At 37.3% G+C, this 19,028-nt stretch overlaps 2 protein-coding genes across 2 annotated transcripts; one reads left to right on the top strand and one right to left on the bottom strand.

Moving 5' to 3' along the window:
- Window positions 1-1,817: 1,817 nt before the first annotated feature.
- Window positions 1,818-14,602, top strand: LOC117289022 (protein SYS1 homolog). The gene is made up of 4 exons (XM_033769928.1): window positions 1,818-2,762; window positions 11,159-11,599; window positions 12,870-12,937; window positions 14,225-14,602. The coding sequence occupies exons 2-4, from the start codon at window positions 11,438-11,440 to the stop codon at window positions 14,463-14,465; spliced, it is 471 nt and encodes a 156-aa protein (XP_033625819.1). The 5' UTR covers window positions 1,818-2,762; window positions 11,159-11,437; the 3' UTR covers window positions 14,466-14,602.
- Window positions 6,214-10,270, bottom strand: LOC117289021. Its single transcript, XM_033769927.1, has 2 exons — window positions 9,955-10,270; window positions 6,214-8,350 (listed from the first exon to the last, which is right to left on the bottom strand). Exon 2 carries the CDS (start codon window positions 8,060-8,062, stop codon window positions 6,347-6,349), a length of 1,716 nt encoding a protein of 571 aa, XP_033625818.1. The 5' UTR covers window positions 8,063-8,350; window positions 9,955-10,270; the 3' UTR covers window positions 6,214-6,346.
- Window positions 14,603-19,028: the final 4,426 nt, after the last annotated feature.

The raw sequence follows: 19,028 nt of genomic DNA, 5'->3' as shown, positions 1-19,028 counted from the left end.
CTTCCATGCTTTGGTTAATAGTTTTGCTTACCAGCTGTATGATTTCTTATCCAAATTGGTAAAAAAAGAGTACTTGAAATGTTCTGAAATGTAGTAATGTGTGTTAAAACAATTTTCCTGAGATAACTGAAGGGGTGTCTTCTCAATATATGTGGAATTGAGTCTGTTAGGGCAAACAGTTTTCTAATCCTGGTGCTTCTTCCATACCATCCACTTGAGGTAATTTTCACAAAATATTTGTTTGGGATCAAAAAGGTCTGCAACTTTTCCAACTTAAGACTTATCTTAGGACTTTGGACGAGTCCCAACCCTGCACTGTAGCAGCCCTTAAGATTAATCCTAAGTTCGGACGAGATACTCAAGATAAGACGAGTCCTAACTCTTTGTGAAATCGACCCCAGTATGTTTTATTGTATATAATGTATTATTTTTATTTTGTTTATTTTTATTGAGTGAAGTAACTGAAATGAAATACACGCTGCACACATTCTGTTATTGTTTTAAAAAACAATAGATCAGTAGTGGTTTTTAAACTTCTATAGCCCTCTCGGGAAGTATGAGGGTTAAATTTACAGATAGGGGCTCAATGGGAGACTTTCTGGGACGATAGAGGGCAGCAGACTTACCGGGTAAATCCATTGTTCTCAGAATTATGCGCATGTTCAGAACTACGTAAACAATGGAAATTTACCCGGTATGTCTGCTGCCGCCTAGCGTTGTAAAGTCTCCTATTTCATGGCTTTGCTTACCGCCAAATTCTGGGTCTATTACGAACTTCACAACTTTTATTAGACCCACAATTTGGGGGTGGTGGCTACTAGGCCTATTGGCTAAAGTCATGCAGAGTGCTGTGTTTCTTCTAATTTCTTTTAATTTTTATTCTTATTATTTTATTTTAAAGTGACTTTGCCCTCTTTTGAGGTCGCATGGTTTGTATTTGTAAACATGGACTTGGATTAGAACAGATAAACTGGAATAGGATTTTGTTGAAAGCAATACTGAATAGTTAATAATTCTGGGTGCTTAAGAGTCTAATGAGTGATGCTACCCCAAAGCCAGGTTCATACTTCCTGCAAATGCACAACGAATTTTGACGTCACAAATTCGGAAGGAATAATTTGCATCAGTTCACTTGTGCTAAACTCCTGCGATACATTCGCTGCGAAAACAGCCCTGTGACCTCAAGATTCGTTTTGCATACCCAGGAAGTATGAAGCGGGCTCTACAGTGTATGTAACTGCAGCATATTTAATATTTCAGTAAACACTGATAAATATTTATTATATGTTTAAACAAATTGCTAATAATTGATAAGTTATGACAAATGATCTCGTGAATGTGCTATCAATTTATTGTGTCAATTGTAAACAAAATGAGCCAAACATTCAATTGTAAATAAGAAGTTTGAAAAGCTCATTTTAACTAAATATTTAAGATGAATTAAGTACTGACAGTATTCATTGAGTTGGTGACCATCAGATTTTAATTCATAGAATTTCATTAGCAATATACATAAGAGGAAAACGTTGCCTTGGATCTGTCGAGATAAAAAGCGTTTGAAACCGTTTGTTATGAAATGCAAATGGATAGATAGACAATTTAAAAGTAGAATATAAAAGTCCACACAAACATGCCTCGTAATTGCACGGTTTTCCTTTTACGTCGCGAAGAAACACTATCAGCCATTTTATGTAGTCAAAACTTTGACTCCACAAAATTGTCTACCGTGTTAGTGCGCAAAGGAAAACCATGCAATTTCGAGTGATATTTGTGTGGATCATTATATTCTACTTTTAACCTATCTTTCTAACCATATACATTTCATAACAAACGGTTCAATTGCTTTTCAAAGACTAACTCGTACGATCCAAGGCAACGTGTTCCTTTAATTTGCATTTAATTTACATTGTCTGTTGCCAGTTTATTTTAATTCTTGTGGTTTATCTCTGTGTCTCCTACTGAGTAAGTTACATGGGATACAGATTAGCATCGCACAAACATATTACATTTTAACTTAATTCTAACAGTGATTTTTAAGAATGGAGTATTTTTAAAACTAAATGCACTGAGAACATTTTATTTAAAGATACATTTAGTTTATTATCAGGTTAATTTGAATGTAATATAATGTACAACATGAAGGGTTTATTTTATTTACTGATCATTTAAGTGATGTATAAATAAAACAGCTCATGATCTTCTGAATAATACATACTTTTTTCTCTTTGATTATTGAGTATCTATGTGGTCTAGTGGTTTGGGCCCAATGTCATACATTAAAAATACAGGGCAAAACTAACAGGTGCAAGACAGAAAATAAAGCCGTTACTGTTTCCATGCTATTTCTACATACAAAAATAGAGTAATTGTTTTTTCAACTGTGTTTTTTGTTGATTTTTGCGGGTTAGACGCTCCATATTTGTGATTGTCTAGCTCCCAAATGCATAGTATGTATTTTCAACCACAGCACGAATAAGAGAACAGACTACGTGTGTCATAGTATAACCTCGTGTGCAGTTGCATTAAAATGATCGATCTCACCTTCATATGTCACCCAACTGTACAGGATCTGGGAACGACGAAAAACTACGTGGAAATTTAGTCGTGTATTTCCCCGTCCCATATGGATAGTGTGTACACTGTTCATTTCATCAACAAAAAGTTACTAAAAAGTGTTGTTGTTGTGTAAGTTTGCTGTTGTGTAAATCACTGAAAAGATTATTTCGTTCGTTGGTTGGTAGGACGTGGAACGATACCTAAAGGTTTGTATACTCATCTCATATTTCTTTTTATTATTAGTAAGTAGAGAGTACTGAATAGGGCGGAACAACGAAGCGAATGCAAAGTTGCATTTTCTTTTTCTTTGCTTAAATTAAAGGAAAAGTTTCCGTATGACGCCACCACTTTTTTATTCGATATGAAATAATACTGTATTTAATTAACCTCAATGAGATATCCCTTTTTGTAAAAATGAGTGAAAAATTGGTGGCGCCATACGGAAAGTTACCCAAATTGAAACTTAATTTATTTATTGACTTGCTTGTTAATTGTTGTATGTTGTGTCAATTTTAAAAAACAAATGTGTGAATTGAAAACATTTGATTGGCCAGGAGTCTGGGAAAAGTTTCCCTATGGCACCACCACTTTTTAATTTGAATCGACGATATGAAAAAATGTGTCTACCTCCTACGGTCGCACTAAATACCGACAACTCACGACCCCTCACGACGACAACTCACGACAACAATTTTTAAATCATATGCACTTCAACAGAATATTTGAACGTAATTCAACCGTTAAATATGTGCACAAGAGTCATGTATGCATCTAAATCACTTTCAAACTGTTGAAAAATTGTATTTTTAACTGTAAAAAAGGTGTTTTTTACCCTGAATTTAGTAACGAACGGAAATATTCGCAACGAACGGAAATATTCGCCATTTTGTCTTTCAACGTACTTGGACGATTCTATTACACCGCAGGGGGCGAGGTAATTTATTCGTTTTGGTTTTAGCTGCTGATTTTTTCTTTCATGTTAGTAACTAAACCGCTATCTGGAATTCAAAGTTAAAAGGGGAAACTTAAATATATTATTTTAAGCTCCATGAAATACATTTTTTAAAAAGGTAAATAATCTTGCATATTGTATCACCCCTGCGGTACAATAGAATCGTCCAAGTGTTTGAAAGACAACATGGCGGATATTACCGTTCGTTACTAAATTCGGGGTAAAAAACACCTTTTTTACAGTTAAAAATACAATTTTTTCAACAGTTTTAAAGTGATTTGGGTGCATATGACTCTTGTGCATATATTTAACGGTTGACTTATGTTCAAATGTTCTGTAAAAGTGCATTTAAAAATTGTTGTCATGAGTTGTCGTGAGTTGTCAGTATTTAGTGCGACCCACCTCCTATATCATGTATGTAGCCCACCTTGTTGAGCTGTAAATGGCTTCGCTTTTAACATCGGTCTCATCACTGTCACCATTACAGCCCACCTTCATACATGTCTAAAACGCTAAGTTTTCAAAGGTCGCAAAATGCGTGGTAGTTTGATTGCAAATTTCACCCATTTAAAAAATTCCTATAAGATACTATTCCAACATACCTCATTTTATTCCTTACATTTGTGGAATTACTATGACACATACCAGGGCTTACTAAATGATGACTTTGTCCAGATGTGATGGATTGAAAATTAGTTTAAAAAAACGTGTAAAAAAATTACATTTCACGTGACTCGTTCTTGGGCGACATGTATCGAAGGTGGGCTGTAATGGCGACAGTGATGAGACCGATGTTAAAAGCGGAGCCATTAACAGCTCAACAAGGTGGGCTACCTCCTATGGTCATGTGATTGTTTTCACTTTCATAGTTTTGGTACAGCAGGAAAATTGTTCACATTCAAAAACTATGATTTTTTAAAATCATCTATGGATAAACTTTCTGTATGGCGCCACCACCTTTTCACTCATTTTTACAAAAAGGGATATTCATTGAGGTAAATTAGATACTATATTATTTCATATCGAATGAAAAAAATGGTGGCGCCATACGGAAACTTTTCCTCATCTATCCAGCCATTGGACACTTTCGGAACAGAAAAAAAAAAAAATCACAGATTTACAAATAACTTAAAGGGTTTACAGAAGGTGGATGGTGAAAGACTTCTCTTGAAATGTTATTCCATGAAATGCTTTACTTTTTGATAAAAAAATTAAAGCAATATCAATTCTCGACATCTAGATTTACGGATTTATTTTAAACACATGTAATGACTCGGCGAAACATGCGGAAACAAGGGTAGGTTTTCCCGTTATTTTCTCCAGACACCGATGACTGATTTAGCCTAAATTTTCACAGGTTTGTTATTTTATATATAAAGTTGTGATACACGAAGTGTGGGCTTTGACAATATTGTTTACCGAAAGTGTCCAATGGCTTTAATGGAGTCAAAGTTTGAGTTCGAAAAAATATGAGGGTCAATAACCAATGACCCCTACGATATCTAATTTACCTTCAAGCTCAATGAGATATCCCTTTTTGTAAAAAAAATTAGTGAAAAACAAAAAGTGGTGGTGCCATACTGAAAGTTATCCATTGTAAATACCAACAAAAGTAAAGAATGTTGAGTACACTTGTAAAAATGTTATCTTTTTTTGTAGAAACTTATCCATATCAAATAACTAACTAATTACTACGGCTCCCCTGTGTCCGCCCGGGTACACCGCCGGTTACTTCTAGAAACTATCAAGGCTCCCTTGAGCCTTTATAGGGGTCTAACATTTTGGCCCTCTACCTTAGGTTGAAGGGCCAAACCTCTTTCCCACTATATCATGTATGTTTTTTAAAAGGTTGTTGATAGGTAAACATTATGCGATCGATTGCCATAAATAATAACTTAAGTTTTCTCCCTTTGTAACTACACAAACAAAACTTTCCCCACATTCTTGATATATACAAACTCTGGTTTTTCTGATCAACAGAGTGTGGGTTCGAATCCCCAGCCGTGACACTTGTCCTTATGCAAGACACTTTTGCTTCGTCCTTCGGATGAGACATAAAGCTGTTGGTCCCATGAGTTGTGTAACGCATGTAAAAGAACCCAGTGCACTTATCAAAAAGAGAATGGGTTCGCCCCGGTGTTCTTGGCTGTGGCTGCTGAATGCGCCGTACCACCTTTTAAACCCTTAGGCCTATAAAGTGCTACATAATTGCATCTCAGAATTCACACTGTTTGGTAGATACGTGCGCTGTATATAAGACTTTGATATTATTATTATACATTGTAATTATTATTATTATTTTTCTGACACATCGCACATTTTTTTGTGCAACGCTTTATTTTTATGGTCACCAATGCTTACTTTTAGAAACTATAAGGCTCACAGGAATCCAAGTCAATTGTATATAAGCCTTATTTTTTAGTATTTTGGCTTTAAATGCTTCAACAGAAAGATGACATCCAAACCAAGTAATGGCTGGCAATAGACCTTATTGCGATTCCCGCCTGGCTGATTTTTCTCAATTGTCGGAAGGCATCGTGGGAAAGAAAAAGGGGCTTAAAAGTCTCTATTTAAGTCAATAATTATTATCAATAACTGATCTTGTACATCAAAATATGATGGGTGTTAAGCTACCCCCCCCCTTTCCAACCTTACATTGGAAACCAGTCAACTCGCCCCCCTCCCCAGCAAAGTCGCCCACTACAATGTCGCCCCTAGCAAATTCGCCCTGTCACTTACAAAGTTGCCCCATCTCAAAGTGGCCCCTGTCAAAGTCGCTCCTTGACAGAGTGGCCCAAGGGCCAAATTTGAGCCCTGTTGTGATTGCATCTTGCCAGGTTACACTCGATGATAGATTTGTACTGAATCTGTGGCAGCCAAAACCAGTTCTCCATTGGGTGTGAATGTGATATTAAGCGGGGGTCTGCAATCCTTGATGATGCACTCCATGTACTTGCCACAAGGAGTGAACCGATGTACGCTTCCCGATGCCCAGTGATTCACAGCAACGTAAATGCTGCCATCTGTATCACAAGAGACACCCGTTGGGGAAAATCGAGAAGGGACGTCAACCGAGAACACCAACTTACCGTTGTAGTTCACCGAAACTAACTTCTTCTGTTCGTTTGTATAGATGAAGTGCTGCCTGCAGACTGTCGCAAAGTCGCCCAGCATCGGAGCCGGAAGTTTTCGGATGAGGTTTCCGTTTGCGCTGTGCAGGGAGATCTCGCCCTTGTTCTTGTATCCCACTGCTATGGTATCTCTGTCGTCCACAGCAAGGCATGATGGTACACCGTCGGTCCCTTTGCATGGTGTGAACTGACGTAGGAGTTGGTAGTCCCTGGTGAAAATCTTCACATCTGGACTGTCTAGAACGACGAGATTGTTATTCCCACTTGTGGTGATCCTAGAGGGATTTGTCAGACCATTGATGTGCAGCCGTCGCGGGAAGTCGATGGTTTGGTCCGATGAGTTGAGAGAGATCAGAATTTTAAACTGAGCTTCTGATATGACTATTTCGTTGTCGGAGAAGGCTGCAACATTGCATGCGTGGCGGAATTTTGTCTTTTCAAATCCGAACGTCTTCACATCAGTTTTGAGGGCCCACTGTTTGCTCAGACACACAAACCCAGGGCTAGGGGGCAGGGCCCCGGGCTTCTTCCCAACAACCAGTACTTTTTTAATAGATGTTGCCAGTCGTTGTATTTCTGGTTTAATAACGGGAGACTTCTCTTCCAGAACCAACTTCCCGAGTGAATCTTCATCTTCTTCAAAGTCCATAAAGAAAAGCATATCTGACACGCCCTCCGCCTTAATATTAGACATTTCTTCAAGGTATTGTAACAGTTTGTTCTTAACGTATTCAAGCATATTGTCGTTAAGATGAGGCATGACTAGTTTCACTTCATCTAGCTTGCTCGTTGTCTGGGTCGTCGTGTTGACGTTTTGAGTAAGGGCCTGTTTAATTGTCTTGACTCTGTGTTTATAACTCTCCTCTGCTGTTTGTTTCAGTTTTTGTTCCTCCTCTCTGATCCTTCCAACTGCCTTGGCAATCTCCTTCTCAGCCTTTCTTGAGATTTTTTCATTGGTGTCGGCGAACATAACGTCCATTTTCTTGCAGGTTTTTTCCAGCTCATCACAAGCGTCATTCAACTCCGAGTTGTTGTTTTCTACCTTGACAACTAATTCAGCGGCCTCTTGCTTACATGTTTGGAGAGCTTCTTTTAGATTGACCAGAGAGTGCAAGGGTTTGACGTGATCTGTACTGCTGCATTTAAAACATGCCAACATCTGACATGTCTCACAGAAGTAGGTGACGTCTTGGTTGGAGTGTGTCTTGCATTTCATTGAGGGTTTCCTCTTGATGCCTGTAGGTTCCCCTGATTGCAAAGGAATGAGTGTGTGGTCCTTCATCAGTTTCATGCGCTGATGCGCACGTTGGCATGCTGGACACAGATAATCATCGCAGTCTACACACTTTGAAACTGCCACGATTTTCTCAGTACACGCTTGACACTTGATACTTGACCCTTGACCCTGTGTTTTCCCCTGCATTCTAATCTGCTCTGCCAGTTCGCTAAGTTAGTCTCCGCCACCATCCAGACTGGACGTCTTCGCACAGTTAGGACAATGAAACTCAACGCTCCTTGGGTCTTGCTTATCTTGCAGCCTTTGAAGACATTTGGAGCAGAAACTGTGATGGCAGTCCATCTTCTGTGGATTTCTGCAAGGTTGTTGGCACGCTGTACACCCAAGACAGTCTTGGTCTAGGGGTGCGTATACTTTTTTATGTGAAGCCATCCTATTGTTGTGGTTGAATGTTGTGTCTGGCTGTAGATGTAACTGTAAAGGGAAAAAGGGTTTTAAAAAGGTCAATCTTTTTGAAAATTTTTTTCACACACTTTTAAAAACTGTTGACTGACGAACTGAAAGTGTAGGCTATAGTTAAGCTGGCATAATCGTTGTACAAAGTTTAAACATGAACTAATCTTTTTTATCTTAAATTTATAACACAAGGCTAAATTTTAGCTCTTTGAAATTTGAACTGAGACGTGTCTTACTTGGGCTGTTCAACATAAACGTCTAAATTCTCGACTGTTTTCTACAAAGGTTGTTTGCACTTTGTACCCCCCAAATAGTCTTGAGCTTGTAAGTGAAATTTTTAACATGAAGCCATCCTATAATTTCAGAGTGGTTGAATTTTTTTGTCATGCTTTAGATGGAACTGAAAAGTGGTTTTGAAGGTGAATTGCTTAAAAAAATTGTTTCACACACTCCATAAAAAAACTGTACTCGGCGAACTGAAAGTGTGCATCAGATTAGTTTATGTTTAAACTTAGTACAACAAGTATGCCAGCTTAACTATAGCCTACACTTTCAGTTCGTCAGGTAACAGTTAGCCATCATGGCTATAGGAAAGCTGGCATAATTTTGTAAAAAGTTGTAAATTTAACATGAGCCAATATTTTATAAAGTTTAAAACATGAGACTAATTTTTAGCTCTTTGAAATTTGAACTGAGGTGTGTCTAACTTGGTCTGCCTTTAACATAAGTTTAAACAAATCTTGACTCTTGACTGTTTTACTGTTAAATTGTTCTTTTAGGGTCTATGTATGTACTTTTTCCTAACACAAAACACAATGTCCACAGATTTACATTAAACTTACACAGTTTTAAGATTGTGATAGTAGAAAGCTTCCCTTGAAATTTTACTTGCTGAGGTGCAGCCTAGTTTTTAAGAAATGAGTAAAACAAATAAAAATGTTATGTCTCCGTTTTAGCAATATAAAAACGCTTTAAAGGCAGTGGACACTATTGCGATTACTGAAAACAATTATTATCATAAAACCTTTCTTGATTACGAGTAATGGGGAGAGGTTGATAGTATAAAACATTTTGAGAAACAGCTCCCTCTGAAGTGACACAGTTTACGAGAAAGAAGTAATTTTCCACGAATTTGATTTTGAGACCTCAAGTTAAGAATTTTAGGTCTCGAAATCAACTATCTAAAAGTACACAACTTCATGTGACAAGGGTGTGTTTTTCTTTCATAGTTATCTCGCAACTCCGATGACCAATCAAGCTAAAATCAGGTTTGTTATGTTATAATGCATGTTGATATACACCAAGTGAGAAGACTGGTCTTTGACAATTACCAATAGTGTCCACTGTCTTTAACCAGTTATGCTATGATTATGGTATTATGTAATATCATAACAGTTAACTGGTTAATGAGATTTTACACGCTAAAATAATTGTTGTCCCACTGAGACGAAAATTATTTTGTGACTTGTTTTACTCATTTTTCAAAAACTACAAAACCTCAGTAAGTAATATTTGAAGGCAAGCTTTCTACTATCATTATCTTCAAACCCTGTAAGTTTAATGTAAATCTGTGGACACTTTGAAAAAGTACCTGAATCCTGTACATAAAGTTTGCAACTCACCTGAATCAAGTTGTACTTGCTGTTCTGTAGAAGCTGTGTAGATGTTATGACTGCTTGCAGGAAGTACATAAAGTACCCCAAATAATACAGGCATGAAAACTGGTTTTTCCCAAATTTTCATTTAGATCCTTGAGGCATTTACAAGCACAATACATTTAACGAGACACAATACAACGTCTATTGTACAGACACTTGGTATACATGTAGTGTGACTTTTTTTGGAATACCTGTTATTGTGTTGATATGAAGGTCATAGTTAAGGGTTAGTGCTTTTTTATTCAATTTCAACAGAACACAGAACATGTAAACGTGCAGATTTCTGCATCGTTGACTTTGAATGAATTAAAGAAAGCATTGAAAATTTGTATGTCTGTAGCAAACAAATTGACAAGCGAATGTATTTAACATCAAGAGAAATGTTTACCTTCCAGGTTCAATTTCATATACATGTAGCCGCTTGAAAACAGAAAATATTGCTTGAAAAGTTTCTGTTTAGTGAAATGGATACAGGATACCAGTCACAGATTGTAAATGAGAAATGGCATTTTGGCTGGTAACCATATTCTGTTAAGCATATAGGTATGTAATTGTTTTTATAGAGCCTACTTGTTGTGCCCTGGCTTGTGATTACATGTAGGATTGGCAGATTGTGAAAAAAAAGCCTGAATGTTGGTGTATACAAAATCTCTGACTTAAAGACAGTGGACACTATTGGTAATTGTCAAAGACCAGTCTTCTCACTTGGTGTATCTTAACATATGCATTTAATATAACAAACCTGGGAAAATTTGAGCTTAATTGGTAGTCAAAGTTGCGAGATAATGAAAGAAAAAACACCCACTGTCACACGAAGTTGTGTGCTTTCAGATGCTTGATTTCGAGACCTCAAAATCTAAATAACTGCTTTCTCGAAAACTACATTACTTCAGAGGGAGCCGTTTCTCGCTGTGTCTTATACTATCAACCTCTTATTTATAATGCTATGATTATTTTGAGTATACAAGAATACAATAATACTATAAATCTATTTGTATATTTTTATGGCAGTGTAAAGCATAATTCATTTAAAACTAAAACAAGAAAGGAAATGCATATAAGAAGATTGTTTCAATGAGAAAGAAGTGTCTGGGAAAAGGAGCCCCTTTGTCATTAATCATTCATTTTTCAATGGTTTCATATTCTGATTACCTGTCTTTCTTTACAGACGTCAACGTCACTTCTGGAGCAATTAGCATCAACTCCACTTCTTGATGGTCAGTCCTCACGATGGACACATGTATCCATGTCTAACTTCAAGGAATAAAGGATGGATCCTACACTCAAGACGTTATTGAATCAAAGTTCACTCAAAGTCCTGTGTTGAAAACTTTTAGTGCTGTAGTGTACTTACGATAGCTGTGTGTAGACTGCGTCTCGTACGGGTATTCCTTGATATACCTGATTTGAAATCCAAGACGCTAGTGGTTTAGAAAGAACAGTCACCATGGTTGGGACATTTCGGAGCCATGTGTGGGACCCTCTTCTACTGATCTCTCAGATCCTCTTCATGCAGTGCACATTCTACATCTGCTATGGCTTCTGGCTGGTCTTTGTGGACTTAATCCTAGATAATCCAAAACTCCTGGATCAAGTATTTAAGTATGAGGTAGGTTTGCCTTCGTATAAGTAATTTTCTAATTTACTTATTTGCCGGATGTTTGCACTACATGTACCTGAACTTTAGTTATAAAACAAGTAACAAAACATAACATCCTAACATAACAATTTGATGAAAATGAAAATTTTGTTCCAGCAATAAGCCATTTGAATTAACAACTTGCTTCAAGTCACAAGTCACGACTAAAGTATGAATTCCTCAAACTGTAGAGACAGTTGCCACATGTACATGTTTGTCAAATGATTCAGGGTAAGCTTTTATTATAGCAACCTCAAGACTTGGGCCCAATTTCTTAGAGCTGCTTAAGCACAAAATTCTACAAAATAATCCATGCTTAGTAAAATCAGAATACCGGCCAAGACTCCATCCATTGGCTATGGGAGTGCCGTGGCCGAGCGGTTAAGAGCACCGAATTCAAACTCTGGTGTTTCTGATCAGCAGAGTGTGGGTTCGAATCCCCAGCCGTGACACTTGTGTCCTTTTAAAAGCAAGACACATAACCATTGCTTCGTCCTTCGGATGGGACGTAAAGCCGTTGGTCCCATGTGTTGTGTAAACGCATGTAAAAGAACCCAGTGCACTTATCGAAAAGAGAAGGGGTTTGCCCCGGTGTTCCTGGCTGGATTGGCAACATATTGCGCCACAGCACCTTGTAAACCATTACATGGTGCTTAAGGATTAGGTCTTTTATCTCAAAAAATTCGCCCCACTCCTGCAATATAATACCTGGCGCTTTGTATCCTTTGGCAAAAGGCGCGTTATAAATACGGTTATTATTATTATTATTATTTTTGCTAAGTAAACAATAGCTAAATACCAGTCACAAGCAATGTATATGGCATGAAGTTTTGGCCAGTAATATATATGTGTAAAATTAGCAAGCTATTTTTGTTGCTTTTAAAAGGACAATTTTTTGTTTAAGCTCCTCTATGAAATTGGCCCCTGGTGAGCAAACCTTGGTACCGTTGTGCCATACAATTCATTCAGAATTGTGTACAAGTATTCATACATGGGTGTAACTACATGTAGGCAAAAGATTTCTTGAATCATGTGACAGAGCAAGTGTCTCCAAGTCTGAGGAATTTAAAGTTGAAATCTTGTGATCAAGCACGAGAAATGGCTAATTAGTTAGACAAATGACTATTTAGTTTTTTTTTTAAATCATCTCTTCATGTAAGGAGTTTCACTAATGTTAGAGTGTGACAATTGATTTACATGCACTGTGTTCATATTGATGACAATTGTTTCATTCCTGCAGTGTCTGGAGTTTGGCAGCTCAAAAGGGAGAACAATTGTCGCAGTTTATGTCTTGAATTCTTTAACATGGTAAGTTTACAAGCAGCAGAAACATGTACATGTATGCTTTATAATCTGTTGGTGCCCTTCTCCACATGAAATTGGGCCGCGTCTTGGCCGAGCGATCTACATAGTTTACCGGACTTGAGCACTTGGTGTTAGCAGCAGAGTGTGGGGTTCGAATTTCAGTCATGACACTTGTGCCTTTGAGCAAGGCACAATTATGTAACAGGTTTGGAAGGTAATGCATTTCGCTCTACCAACCAGGCTCCTTATGGATAATACCCATGCCTACATGTACACATCCTTACATGTTGTAAAGGGGGTAACCCTGTTTCAGCCCCAAGAGTAGGTGACAACGTGCCCTTTGTGGCAGTGAATTTTGGGCCATAGCCTAAATCAGTTAAGTGTATCCCTAACCTTGAAGTGGCCGTCCGATACCTTACCATGCAATGCCTCAAAAATCACATAATCTTAGTGTATCTTAGTGTACTTCCTACTTTTGCGGAATTGGAAGACAAGTCGGATTACTATACCTCATACATATTCATGACAGAGAGTCGAGTTCTCATTGGTCCAATCATCATCACGTGCCAGGTGTTAATTCTGCTAACTACCAAGCGCCCACGTGAGTATTCACGCAAGTGGTAAATGCACATGACAAGTAATAGTTCCGCGGTAGCTATTCTACTTGTCATGCGCACTACCATTGCGCGACGTCATCCCCGGGCGCTATTGATCGTGGCACCGTTTTGTATACACGCACGAACAGCGCTCTCTTAGCGACATATAACACATGAACAAACTTATCATGTGCATTTTGTTTCACAGTAATAATTTTCTGTTGCTCAAAACTCATGTTCTGGTAACTGAATATGTATGAAGTATAGTAAAACAAATATTACATGGTTTATTTCGGGTGACTAGTCGATCTCCCCTCGGTATTGGAAGTTGGCAAACTAGTTCCCTCGGCTCCTCGGCTTCGCCTCGGGAACTATAGTTTGTCAACTTCCAATACTTCGGGGAGCTAATTTCGACTAGTCACCCTCAAACCATGTTATATTTGTATAATATCCACTGATCAAATATTGAGAGAAAACACCCTTCTCCAGCTCTATTCAAGCCTACACTTTGTATACATGTGTATTATGTAAAAGTGGCGTTTCGCATACAATATAGGTTACCAAACATGCCAAATATGCCTAAGTTTACTCTGCACCCAAGTACATGTATGCTAAGCTTCAAGTCTCCGTGTTAACTGTTGCTAAAACTAAAGTAAACTCATACATGTATATTTCTCAAACCTTCTTTCTGCAGTGCCTTAGGATTGTGGGTTGCCGTCCAGAGGGCAAAGCAGTGCACAGATTTCGCCGTGACCGTCCATGTGATCCACCTGGTAGCCTGCTGGGTGTACAACAGACAATTTCCCCACACGTTATCGTGGTGGCTCATCAACATCATCTGTGTGGCGCTGATGACAGTACTCGGAGAATTCCTGTGCATGAGGAGCGAGATGAAGGCCATCCCGCTGTCAGTTGCCGCCAGGTCGGACTTATGACCTAACCTATGACCTTTGACCCCTGCCTTCCACATGAAAAATCCACAAGCCAATGAACCCGCTTCAATTTCATAGAGCTGTGTGTAAGCAGAAAGCACATTGCTTAACAGTTTTTGGCTTAGCAGAAATGAGCAGGATACCAGTCACAAATTGTACACACGTGGTAGTTTGGTTGGTAACGTTATTCTGTTAAGTATAATTTTGTTGTACTTAGCCACTTCTTGTGCTCATCAAGCAGCTCTAGATGAAATGGTGCAGGACACCATCTTATAGGTACAACAATGGTGAATGCACGACACAAAGGATGAGCAACCTTCCTGGGACCTCTAGCCGAGGGCGCCCTACTCATGTAACCTCAAGGATAAACGTGTCTGTGAGAAGTTGCGGTTGCTTTTACTATGTGTTGTAAATACTGAGGGTAGATTTTTCTTAAAACAAAGTCCATTATTGCTATAGCAATTGATGGTGCAAAGGAGTGAAATACACAATTCTTTACCAGTGTTAAAAGCTGACTGTGCAGACCACAAGTTGTGAACATCATGTACATGATGGTTATTATTACATGTATTGTACATCACTTCCGAATAAAACTTCCACTTATAGCACTCCGCACTAATGATGCACTTTTGCTCAAATCTGGCGGTCAGACAAACATTTACCAAGGGTGTCCAGTGCCTTTAAGGACACAAGGGTCACGACCAGTAGTCGAACCCACACTACTGATCAGAAACACCAGGGCCCAATTGCATGGCTCTGTTTATGGCCAAATTCTGCGCTTAGGATCACCATCCTCGGCTTGCACAGCAAGAATCAAATTTCTGCGCTAGTATAGCGTTGGTAGCATAGAATGCCTAGTAAAAATCCCCGCTAACCCATGAAATATGCTTGATGTAAGCGGTGATTCTTTGCTTACGGTAAGCAGAGCCATGAAATTGGGCCCTTAGCTTGTGTACTTGCTTCATGAATTCCCTCAATTTGTTAACATTAAACCTCTGCAAGCATATTTGTTATTAGCACACACCAGTGCCCATAATTATCTGTATTAAAGTGAGTTGACTAAGACTTCATTAGTGGGTGGGGGTTATGGGGTCCATGTTTTTTCCCCTTGAGCCCGCAGAATGAGTACAGGTTTGTACTTTAAAGCCTTAACATTAAGAATTTTAAAACACTATTTTTGTTTTACATGTAAGTAAATGAAACTTGCATACAATGTCAGTGTAATTTATGTTGTGTAATTATGCTTAATTATGCTTAAGCATAATGTACACGCGTCAATGTTCATATTTACTGCTGATCACAGTACAAACATATGCCTTGCGTTGTACTCGAGTTGTACTCTAATTTATCTTGCATGCTTAGTTCCATAAAAGTGGTATATATACGATATGTCACGTAATTTTTATTTTACTTAAAAGTTATGACTTGGGGGAGGGAAAGGCATTATCATCTCCAAGCTTAAATTTCCACGCACTGAATGTGGATATATTCACAGACATATTGTATGGGTACATAATTTGCTGTGGCAATCTGCTCACAAACCATAAGGACCTGGTAAAAATGTTTAAAATAGTCAAAGGCACTGGACAATTTTTGTAATTAATACTCATAACATATTAACATTTATCAAATTACTTGGGCAATGAGCAAAGGAGATACTACAACAAATATTGAGATAGGACGAGTCTCTGAAGTTACATCGTTTTTTGAGAAAGAGGTAATTTCTTACTAAAATATTTGAATCTGAAAAAAGGCTTCAGGCCTGATGCCTTTTTCAATCATCTAAAAATCGCACACAATTGTGTAACAAGGCCCGGGTGTTTTTTCTTTCATTGTTCATTGTTTCATTGTTTTCTTGCAACTTCTTTACCAATTCATTATTGTATGCTTATACTGAGATACACCAAGTGAGAATACTAGTCTTTGACAATTACCAAATTTGTCAAGCACCTTTATTGGTCAACGTGACAAAGTAAAAACTTGCTATGATAAACTTAATTATCTGAACTTTTTATTTTGCATAAAAGCATGCAGTACAATATAAGTTTGTTGAAAAGAAAATAAAACTGCCTTTATATAAACCTCTTATAATTCAAGAGCTGCACAAGTTGGAATAAATAATGAACTATTTTGATAAATGAATGCACATCTTTACTTCTACAAACTGCTGTTTAAAAAAAACCCCATTATTAATGCAACAGTGTCACAGCTGCAATACCAAACATGTTAATGCAAAGATGCAGTATTTAAAGGAACACGTTACCTTGGATCGGTTGAGTTGGGTCTTTGAAAAACGTTCTGTAACAGTATGTTATAAAATGCATATGGTTAGAAAGATATTATTAAAATAGAAGACGATGATCTACACATACATCTCGAAATTGCGTGGTTTTCTTTTTACCTCGGCGACTAACACGGTCGGCCATTTATGGGAGTCAAAATTGTAACTCCCATAAATGGCCGATGGTGATATTAATAGACCAACTCGTGAAAGGAAAACCGTGCAGTTTTGAGTGATACTTGTGTGGATCATTATATTCTACTTTTAAAACATCTTTCTAACCATATGCATTTCATAACGAACGGTTTCAAATGGTTTTAATAGACCAATTTGTCCTTTACAAGGCAACATGTTCCTTTAAACCATTGTTTAATGAATCATCCAAAATGTACAATACTGTTGAGTTCTGGGATCATTATACAATAATATATATAAAAAAAACAGGTTGATTGGATTAAAAAGTGTGTAAGTGTGAAATATTAAACTTTATGTATAATTTGATGTTCCCAAATTACCACCAATCAGCGATATTCTACTTTAACTACTTACCCCCAAACAACCTGGCAAGAGGTTATTCCTCATTTCATGTAATAAAAATGGACTTTGACGGACGCAAGGAAAAAAGGAATACACTGTCCGAGTACAAGGTTTGATTTACATACATGGTGTTTGTCATCCAATTTGGTTTAAAATTCATAAGGCAGCCTTGTGCATTTTGAGACAAAATTTGACAAATTCACAAGGCTTTGTGCATTTTGAGACAAAAGTTGCTAAATTCATAATATAAACCTTGTGCATTTTAGGGCAAAATTTATAAATTCACAAGGCCTTGTGTATTTTGAGACAAAATTTGATAAATTCACAATGCCTTGTGCATCTTAAGACAAAATTTGATAAATTCACAAGGCCTTGTGCATTTTAAGACAAAATTGGATAAATTCACAAAGGCTATACATTGTATATATATAGCCTTGTGCATAGCCTTGTGCATTTTAGGGCAAAATGTTATAATTCACAAATTAAAACATTCAAACGGTTAAAAACAAATCAAAGGTATACCTTTCCTTTAATAACAAATTTGCAGATTTGTATATTAAGGCCCCCCCCCCCATAGAAAAAATAAAACATTAACAAAATAAATATTTTAAACCAGAATCAAATGGGAGGAATATCATGACTAACCAATACCAAATCTCCAGCGAAATGTTTACGTCTGAAATACTATCAAAGTTCAGACCCAACACTTAATACTGTTTCGTTGTATGAAACCAATTCAGAAAATAATTCCACCATTAGAGTATTGCTATTTTAATAGTGAAAGATGAAAATTACCCAAAATATTTCACAAAGATTTAAAACATATTTACATATTATATTTAGCACAACTACAAAAAAGGTGTACCAACAAAATATCAATAAATAATACACCAAGAATACAATAGTGCTGAAAAATAACAACATAAAATAACGTTGGTCTTTATAGTTGTCTTTGTTTAAAAAAAAAAAAAACAGAATTTTTTTTAGTTTCAAGGAACAGAGTAAGTTATGAAGAATACAAAATATTCAAATGTACCCTGCAATATACAACAGTGAAAGTTATATAAAATAAAAACATAAAGTAAAGGGTTTCATAAAATATAATATAAACTAGCCTCGAGCGTCAATACAGAGATAATACTAAAAAAATAACGTTATTCAAATGAAGAAAAGAAAAAAGGCTCAATAAAAAATGAATATAATTTGGTTTTTACCCTTATACACCGATGTGTATGAAGCATTAAATACTCAGTGGTTTCTGAAGAAGGAAAAAAATCCGCAGGCAAATCACTCGGGTGGGAAATATTGAAACTGACGAAGTAAACGTTGTCAGCGAATGAAAAACTTGTGCCAAATAACAGGATAGTATACTATTGACCCCTTGCACGCGCGTCACACGCGGCGACTGATGCCACGCTCACCATGTTGGTGGGAAATTTGGTTTGCGTATATTAACGCTGCGTCGCATAAAATGTGCACTTCCCTGCATAACACACAGCATAGAGTTATATATATAAAAACGTACAGTGAAATTGCCCACCAGTTTGGCGAATTCCAAATTTTTCTGATGATGACGTCAGGTGAAATGGGTCAATAACAAGAACTTTGCATGAACAAAAACCGACAGAAAGGCAACGGTGCAATTTGCTGTTGATAAGTTTCTAATGAACAAAGGAGCAAATCACCAACTCGGTGAGATGGTGAATACAAATCAAAGGCACTCAATGAGTTACTTCATCAAATGTAAA

Source organism: Asterias rubens, chromosome 4 (genome assembly GCF_902459465.1).
Source record: "Asterias rubens chromosome 4, eAstRub1.3, whole genome shotgun sequence".
NCBI classification, from domain to species: Eukaryota; Metazoa; Echinodermata; class Asteroidea; order Forcipulatida; family Asteriidae; genus Asterias; species Asterias rubens.
This window is presented reverse-complemented; position numbering and strand designations above follow the sequence as displayed.